Source organism: Hippopotamus amphibius, chromosome 15 (genome assembly GCF_030028045.1).
Source record: "Hippopotamus amphibius kiboko isolate mHipAmp2 chromosome 15, mHipAmp2.hap2, whole genome shotgun sequence".
Classification (NCBI taxonomy): Eukaryota; Metazoa; Chordata; class Mammalia; order Artiodactyla; family Hippopotamidae; genus Hippopotamus; species Hippopotamus amphibius.
The window spans coordinates 22,139,971-22,149,667 of NC_080200.1; the positions used below are offsets into that span (position 1 = coordinate 22,139,971).

General features: G+C 33.1%; 1 protein-coding gene and 1 pseudogene across 1 annotated transcript; both read right to left on the reverse strand.

Moving 5' to 3' along the window:
- Positions 1–2,655: 2,655 nt before the first annotated feature.
- Positions 2,656–4,000, reverse strand: LOC130837235 (heterogeneous nuclear ribonucleoprotein K-like; annotated as a pseudogene).
- Positions 4,001–7,170: 3,170 nt separating this feature from the next.
- Positions 7,171–8,130, reverse strand: LOC130836353 (olfactory receptor 14A16). Its single transcript, XM_057708400.1, has one exon. The coding sequence runs from the start codon at positions 8,128–8,130 to the stop codon at positions 7,171–7,173; it is 960 nt and encodes a 319-aa protein (XP_057564383.1).
- Between the last annotated feature and the right edge of the window lie 1,567 nt (positions 8,131–9,697).

Here is a 9,697-nt window from a genome sequence, read left to right on the forward strand (position 1 = left end):
TGAACAGGGGATTTAGAGGGTTTTTTTAAAAGACACCCTACACTTAATGTGTGCATTTATCTTAATCTAGTTGAGGCAAAATGTTTTTCCTGAGCAACTGGATTGATATATTTTATGAATTTTTAAAAAATCAGCCATTAACAAATTACTTCTCTTTTTTTTTCTTTATTCTCTATATCTCTAAATTATTATATTTGTGTGTGTATGTGTGTTGATTGTGTATATATGTGATTATAAAATTCTATTTCCTTCTCCTCTATAAATGTTCTGGTTGAATTTTCATGGCTGATTCCAATAACTAGTTTTGATCATTAAGCTTTCATTGAGTTTTTAACTTAACTAATAATTTGCTTCAATTTTTGCATGTTCTACTTAGGTCTTTTCCAAATACTTGTGGTCAATAATTATTTTCTACACTTTGCTTTTTAATTTTTTGATTATTTCTAATTAATTTCTAAAATATGGTACATATTTATTTACCTTCTAAGTCAACTCTTGAAATGTATAGTCTTCTTGCACATTGAGAACTTTTTAAACAAATTTTGCATCAATGATGAGGCAAGAATATACAATAGAGAAAAGACAGTCTCTTCAATAAATGGTACTAGGAAAACTGGACAGCTACATGTAAAAATATGAAATTAGAATGTTATCTGACACCATTTTCTAAAATAAAGTCAAAATGGATTAAAGACCTAAATGCTATAAAATTGTTAGAGGATAACACAGAACACTCTTTGACATAAATCACAGCAATATCTTTTACGATCAGTCTTCTAGAGTAATGGAAATAAAGATAAAAATAAACAAATTGGACCTAACAAAACTTAAAAGATTTTCACATGAAAGAAAAGCATAAACAAAACAAAAAGACAACTCTCAGAATGGGGCAAAATGTTTTAAAAGGATACAACTGACAAGGGATTAATCTCCAAAATATACAAACAGTTCATCCAGCTAAATATTAAAAAAAAGAAAACTCAATAAAAAGTGGGCAGGAGACTAAATAGACATTTCTCCAAGGAAGGCATACAGGTGGCCAATAGGCACATGAAAGGATACACAACATTGCTAATTATTAAAGATATGCAAGTCAAAACTACAATGAGGTACCACCACACACCAGTCAGAATGGTCATCATCAGTCTACGAATTATAAATGTTGGAGAGGGTGTCGAGAAAAAAGAAGCCCTCTTACACTCTTGGTATGAATGTAAATTGGAAAAGCCATGATGGAAAACAGTATGAAAGTTTCTTAAAAAATTAAAAATAGAGCTACCATATGATCTAGCAATTCCACTTCTTGGCATATATCCAGAGAAAACTCTAAACTGAAAAGATACATCCACCTCAAGGTTCATAGCAGCACTATTTACAACAGCAAAGACATGGAAGCAACCTAAGTGTCCATCAACAGATGAATGGATAAAGAAGATGTGGTACATATATACAATGGGATATTACTCAGCCATAAAAAATAAAGAAATAATGCCATTTGCAGCATGGGTAGACCTAGGGATTATCATACTAAGTAAACTAAGCCAGACAAAGACAAACATCATATGATATTGCTTATATGTGAAATTTAAAAACAAACAAACAAAATGATACAAATGAACTTATTTACAAATCAGAAATACACCCAGACATAGGAAAAAAAAAAAAAAAAACTGATGGTTACCAAAGGAGAAAGGTGGGAGAAGGATAAATTAGGAATTTGGGATTAACATATATATAAAATAGATAAGCAACAAGGGCCTATTGTACAGCACAAGGAACTGTACTCAATATTTGTAATAACCTATAAGGGAAAAGAATCTTAAAAATAATATATATAATTCATTTATATATATAAATTCATTTACATATGTTCATTTATATATTCACATATATAGAAATGAATCACATTGTTGTACACCTGAAACTAAAACAACATTGTAAATATTGTAAATAAACTATATTTCAATTTTTATAAAATTTAAAAAATTACATAAAAAATATTTGCACATGTTATTCTTCAATATTTGTAGTTATATTAATTATAAATTACTTATGGGTCATTATAAAAATAGCTAGATTAATTTAGTAATTTAAAATAAGATAAAATCAAAAATCAACATAATCATTTTAAATTTGATTAAATATATTTTTTAGGTTCACTAAATTTATTTTAAAAATCATAAAATGTTTCATACAAAAGAGCATTACATGGTGCACATTGCTCTGAATAGATGCCAGGGACATATGGACTGTTGTTACTTTTCCTCCCTGTCCCATCCCCTCCCCACAAATGTTACAGTGACCACAAAGCAAAGTGTTCACATTAATTACATGGGGGGAATTTTTTTTTAAACCACCAACAATGAACAAAAATTCAAGTTCACTCACTCTGCTGCTGTTTCAAATTTTCAATGTTAGTTTTTGCACACCCCAACCCTGTTTGCAAGGAACTAAAACATTACCTCTGGTGAACAGCAAAATATTTCACTATATCTCAAATGCAGAACACCTATAAAGCAGAGGAATGTTGGCTTTTTAAACACAAGCAGATAAAAAAATAAATAAAAGACGTAGGACTCCTTCAGCTCTTCACTAGTCTTAGAAACACTTTCCAGAATACTGCTTCATATTATAAAAAAGAAAAAATATCTTACTTTAGAATCCTTCAACATCTGCATATTGCGTCACACTATTCTGCAGCAAATACTGTGCATTCTGTATATCTGGTTCTGTGTTCCTGTAATGGTAATGATTCAATCTTCATACCCTTCTAATGGCCCATCAATTCTGATTGAATCTCCTGACTTATGATGGATTTAATCTACTGAACACGTTTGCCAATGTGTAGTAGTAATAGGTCCACCAAGATCACCATATGAGCCATGACCCCCTGCATAGGAATAATCATGTTCAGAGCCACCCTGTGGTTCATAAGCCATCTGCCACTCTGATGGGTTCCATGTATCTATTGCAGAGTCCCAGGTTTCAACAGCACTGAAACCAACCATGCCATCACAACGGTCTCCAGGTCTTCTTCTTCTGTCATAGACCATTAGATCTCTTCCTCTAGGTGGTGGTGGTGGTGGGAGCTAGACTCCCAGCTCTGCCACCACCCCAGCCACCTCGTCTAGGAGGAGGTGGAGGAGGTCCTTGATGAAGACTCATATCATCATCACCTCTTCTGGATGGAAACATTTGATGCCCACCCCGACCAGGAGGCATTCTGTCAAAACCATCTCTTCCTGCATGGGAAATCTCACGGGACGTCCGTGGCGGTCATCAAACATCATTGTAAAATCACTGTGATTATAAGTTTCATCATAAAAATTGGGATCATAAGGCTGAGCACGTCCTTTGATGGGAGACTCTTATATAAGATCAAGGATGATCTTTATGCACTATACAACCCTATCAGGTTTCCCTCCGATAAGAATGATTCTGTCAGTGGATTGAGGACCACATTCCTGGAAAAGCTTGATTGTTGTCTGAATGTCAAAGTTCTTTGATTTTAACACCTTTGACTCCAATAATTCCTCCTGCCAGACTCTGAGGAATCAACCTCTCAACTCGCAAATTTGCTTCCTTTATAGTGTTGGTAATTTAGGCATTCCACAGCCTCTGATTCGAATGGGAGTTGGCTGGTTGCCGTGGGTGATGGCAACTACAGGTCCTTTTCCAAGGTAGGGGTGATTTTATTCAGAATGTCTCCAATTGTTTCAGTATCAGCACTGATACTCAATATGTGCTTGGGGCCACTGCTGCCTGGCACCAAAACACTGGCATTGCAGTCTGTACAGAGAACCTTAATATTCTTGTCTCCTTTTCCAATCACTGACCCAGCATCCTTGCTCTGAAGCAGAATGCATAATTCAACTATCTCATCAGTGTTTCTAGATCTTTTAAAAGCTTGTTCCTCTTGTATATCTTCAACAGGGCGTTTACCAAATTCGCCCTTGGTTTTGGTGTTGGGAAAGGTTTCCTCTGGCTGTTCAGTTTCCATTTTCTTGTATTAAAGGTACACACCAATCAGTTACTAAATATATTTTGCAGGGCAGAACTGAAGTGCTCTGGGTGGGACCAACTGACACCCTAGTACTGCAGTAGCCGGGCAAGGCTGTGTCACCGCATTGCCTCAGCTAGTCACAGCTAGTGAGAGAAGGGGTGTAGGCCCCCACTGCCCTCTCCCACCTCCCCCTCCTCCCTGCTCTCTCCTGTTCTGCCTTTGATTAAATATTTGAATTCATACAAACTGAGACATTATTTAATGTTTTATTCACTTGTTTAAATATTTTTAATTATACAAAGTTGATAAAAATGTTGCCAATGAATAGTCTCAATATATCCTTAAAAATGGTCTCATTTTTCTTAATTCAACATGTATTTGAATTTTTATTATATCTCATAACTTTTTGGATAGTGAAACTATAATATATTCTGAATTCATATTAACAAGCAAAATATTTATAAGCAAAAAAGTAATTATTTAAGAAATTACAGTATGGCAAGTTAACAGAAGAAATTCAAATGATCAAGATTTTATAATCTTTTCTAATCATTTCATGAGTTGCCTTCAAATATACATTGTATCCCATATCAAAATCAGTACTGGTCTAAGTCATGTTCAGAAATGATTATTACCATCATAGAATGAACTATTTGAGAAGTTAGTATTACCTGAAATGTAATTTGAACTAATTTTTATTATAAATATTTTGACGCTAAGTATTCAAATATTTGAATAGAATAAGAAGCAAATGTCTCAGACCAGGCAGCATCTGTAAAGCTTCTGAAGTCAAGTTTGTACATGCTTATGATGCAAATTGATGCTTCCTTCATCTAAGGTTAGGAAGAAAGCAATAAATAATAAAGGTATTTTATTTTCCCCAAATTTTAATTTTTTCTTCAATATTTTTACACTTCTTAAGTTTACATTCAATGATGTTATTTTATTTTACACAAATTCAAAAAGTTTTCCCCTTTTGAAAGGTACATATGCAAAAGTAAATATTCTGCATAAGACTTATCATGAGAAAATAAAGTATCCCACTGGGACATTTTTTTAACTTCTCATGCACTCTATGTAATGAAATAAATGGAGATAAATACATACTTAAAATATAGTGCAGTGTTATGATTGCTATTCACCAAATAATTCTGAAAATATTGGAATTATGATGTAGTCTGCTATTCATTAGTTTGCTTTTGCCATTATAAGCTAGTTGATTTCTCTTTTTTTGCTTTAAAGATATTCCTATCCAATAGCATTTTGTGATTTTTTTTTTAGTAATTGTTCTGCACATGAAGTTAAGAACTTTTTACAATCAGTTACGTATTACTGGTGTCCTTATCGTGGTAAATGTATGTTTTCATTTAAATGAGTGATAGATTTTCATACCTAATACTTGAAAGATGGTGTCATTCAAATAACATCTTTAATCCTTAACTACATTAAAATGTGATTTTTCAAATTCTAGCTACAAATCATAATACATGCCTTATTGATGTTAGTGAAGTTCATATTGAATAATGTGGCATTTTATGTTGACCCATGGTCACTGATCAAGCAAATGCTCAGAGATATTAATCACACTGAAACAGGAAGTAATTCAACTTACAAACATTATAGATAACACAAAAGCCAATTAGAGAGTATTTGCTGAATACTGAGGCTTACATCAAACTTTTGCTGCGTTTCTAAATAGATACCAAAATAGGGAATTAACAAAGGAAAAATAGATAACATAAAGTTCTATTACTTTCCATTGTATATACAATATCAAAAAGCATCTAAGTTTTGAAAAGAGAAAACTTTAGTGCTAATACAGTACATAAAAAATATATTCACTCATCTTAAAATATAATTTCAAAGAAGATGAGGCAATATGTGTGTATATGTACTTAAACAAATATGGAGAAGTATAATGTAAATATTTATAGTAAGTAATTAGTTATGAAGTCATGAATTTATTTACCTTAGTACATTTTTGAAGACGTAGGTATTCTATATTAAACTTTCAAGTCATAAATATGTATCAGTGGCAATAGTGGTAAAAATTATAATATTCTTCATTGAAAAAATGAAGTCAACTATTTTAAGGAATACGTATTTCAGAAAATAATAAAAACATAAGCAAACCAATGACATATCCTCACCTCTCCCTTATACTCTCATAAATTCTAACTCATGTCTCTTTTCTTCAAAATATTTGTTTGCTGAACATTTCTACTTAGCTAAGATCATGAGCCAGAAAGAGACAGAAAATTATAAGTGAAACATATCATATCAGCCAGTAGAGTTACTTGACAAATTTGACTGTGTTTGATTTGTAGCAGCTTTTTTCCTCATAAGTTATTTGGGGAAGAGATTGAATGAGCAGTGCCAAAAAGCAACATTAACAAACCACACATAAAAGAATACTACATAAATTACTTTTTGTGTATTGGTCAGTTGTAATAAAGAATTAAAAACATTTCAAAATATTGGGTAAGAAAAACAATCAAAAAATGGGCAGAAGATCTAAATAGGTATTTTTCCAAAATAAATCTTCCAGGAAGAACTGTCTCTCCTGTTTTAGTTTTCAATGATATTTATGAATTTTTTTTGAGACAGAAATAAATGCTTTATTGAGCTGTGTTCCAGTTTTATAGATTTAGATCACATAAAAGACTGACAATCATCTATCAATGCATACTCAGAAAAGATTTTTTACAGTAAGTGATACAGTGCAGCAGGAACAAGAAATTTTAATTCAATATTAATGAGACTCAGAACACCCAGGCTCAGCTTCCAGGGCCCATTCTCAGTCACAGAGGATGTGCTTCCTTTCCAGAATACAAACCAAGACACCTGGGAATCCACAGTTTCATTCAAGGAGGAGGCTACTCTCTAGTCAAGAATCCAAAACCAGGATGTGTGAGCTGACTCAATAAACAGAAACCAAGATGGCCTAATACTAAGTAGGTACAAATGATGAATGCACATTTTCTCTAGCAGTGCTCCAAAGCTGAGACTGTCAGACCTGAGTGCAGCTTCACTCATACTAGCTTTTCTGTATTTTATTCCAGTTTGGCCAAGGATCATCACCGTGCTTCCAGGTAATGATGTAGATAAGCACAACAGACCAGTCAGATTCATCCTGTACTTACACAAATATTAAGAATAAAATGCCTCTATGCTTGGAGAAAGATAAGGACATTCTCTTTTGTCAAGAGCTTCCTAGTGAGCAACTTATCTAAACCTGCCTTCATGGCCTTGTTTCTTAGGCTGTATATGATGGGATTAAGGGAAGGGGGCAGCAAAATATAGAAAGAAGATAGAATGAGATCTATGAATGATGTAGACTCTAAAATAGGTTTCAAGTAAGCAATAAAAGCAGTTGAAAGAAAAAGTGTGACAACTGCCAGGTGTGGGAGGCAGGTGGAGTAGGCTTTTGACTGCCCTTCTGTGGATGGAATCTTTTTGACAGTGGAGAAGATATAGATATATGAGATTACGATGCATGTAAAGCAACAGAAATCCAGGACTGCATTCATAAGAATAAGCACAATTTCTGAGGTTATATTCTTTGAGCAAGCAATAGCTAACAACTGGGGAATATCACAGAAGAATTGTCGGATTTTGTTGAGGCCACAGTAAGATAAGGAAAAGGTTCCTGCTGTGTGCATAACAGATAGCAAGCCACCACTGAGCCAGGATAGAGCCACCACCTGGACACACATGCCCCTGTTCATAATGACTTCATAGTGCAGGGGATGGCAAATGGCAGCATAGCGGTCGATCGACATTGCTGTGAGGAGGAACAGCTCTGCCACTGCTGAAAAAGGCACCAGAAACACCTGGGCAACACAACTAAGAAATGAGATGGAATTCCTGTGGGTCAAAGAGTTGATAACAGTTTTGGGCACGACAGCTGAAATGAGGCAAATATCAAACAGGGACAGATTCTTTAAGAAGAAGTACATGGGTGTGTGGAGGCGTGGGTCTAAGGATGTTATGGTGATAATGAGGCCATTCCCCATTAGGGCTGCCAGGTAAATTACTATTAAAAACCCAGCTTGTAAGAACTGAAACCTCCATGGGCCAGAAAAACCCAAGAGAAGAAATTCTGTCACCACTGAGATATTGTTCATTCTTCATGAAATATTCTGCAGTAAAAAAAGAAAAAAGTTTGGTTAAAGTTGTCAAGAATCTTAAGTGTAGTTAATTTTACTTCAATAAAGTGGAAAAATAAAAAACTTAAGTATTTCTATTTAATGACCATTGTATTAATAAATGTGGGTGTGAAAGAGACAAAGTCAAAAATAGTTTTAACAGTATTTTCTCCATCAGCATAATCTAATTTATTAGTTATATGCTTTATATGCACTTTATTTTATCAAGTATTTTTTTGTTTCTCTTCCTGTGTCTAAGTGTTATAATGCTATGCAAATACATAACAAATTGTTTCAGAGTCACATCACAATAGAACCCGTACCTCATAAAGAAGAATCTTAATTTACATTATGAATGAAAGTAAGGGAATAAATATGGGGTATCCAATGATCCCATGTCACTTCTTATATCCATTTGCTTTGCATCTTTTTGTCTTTCAATCAACTATGTGGCATAATTATTTGTTCCAGTTTTTGTCTTAAAAATAAACTTCATGACATAATGGAATTTCTTCTCTCTACTTTAAGTTTCCTTCCTTCCTACACAACTTTACTCTTTATTATATTTTCTGAGATTTTAGATTATTGAATAATAGATTAAAAGTCATAACCCAGAATTTCTTCTTTTAGCCTTCTGGGTTTCTATACATTGGCACTTGACACTTTCATATTTCAATTACCCAGTTTTCATCTTTTTAAGATCATTTCATTCATTTTTAAAATCCATATGCCTAGATAGACTGATAGAGGGTTAGAAATAGATATAGACACACATATGCTTATGAGGTTATACTTTAATATATTACCACATGGTATAGAAATATAAGAAAAACTACTTTTCTGTCCACCAAACTGTATTTCCTTTCTCTGTACTTTAATTGCTAATATCATTTTCTCACCACTGCTGAATATACTTCCTAGATATCATGAATCCTTTCCAAATATTTTGCCTAAATATAACCCCATGTTAAAAGGCAAATTCCATATACTTCTCTACTTGATTTAAAACCTGCCAATCCTAATGGTAAAAAAAAATAAAATAAAAAATGAAACCTGCCAATCCTTTGGTGGGGAAGATATAGGTAAAAAAGCATAGCTATAGATATACACATAAATATGAATAGATATGCATATATAAGCATATATTTATAAGCTTATCTATCATCTATCTATGTAGTCTTACTTCAACATGTTTCTGGTATTACAAATTTTAATGCCATAGTTGAGGCCATTATCTATGGCCTGTCTTTCTCTCTCAGTGATCAACAATTATTTCCTATGCATTTAAGAATTCAATTAATAAAACTGAGTAAAAATGGATGAAGAAAATAGTTGTTTAAAAAATCTGAGTGAAAAAATTTAGTGTAAAATGCTGAAATTGACATCTCTGATTCATGTGTCATTTTCTTCAGTGCACAATTTTTATCATACTACTCCTTCATTTAAGTCTTGTAATTATGTTATGATATGTTTTTTATTTCCTAGATTTGGTAGTGTTCTTATATTTTCCCTTTAATGTCATGCATTCTCCCTTCCTCTCTCTTTC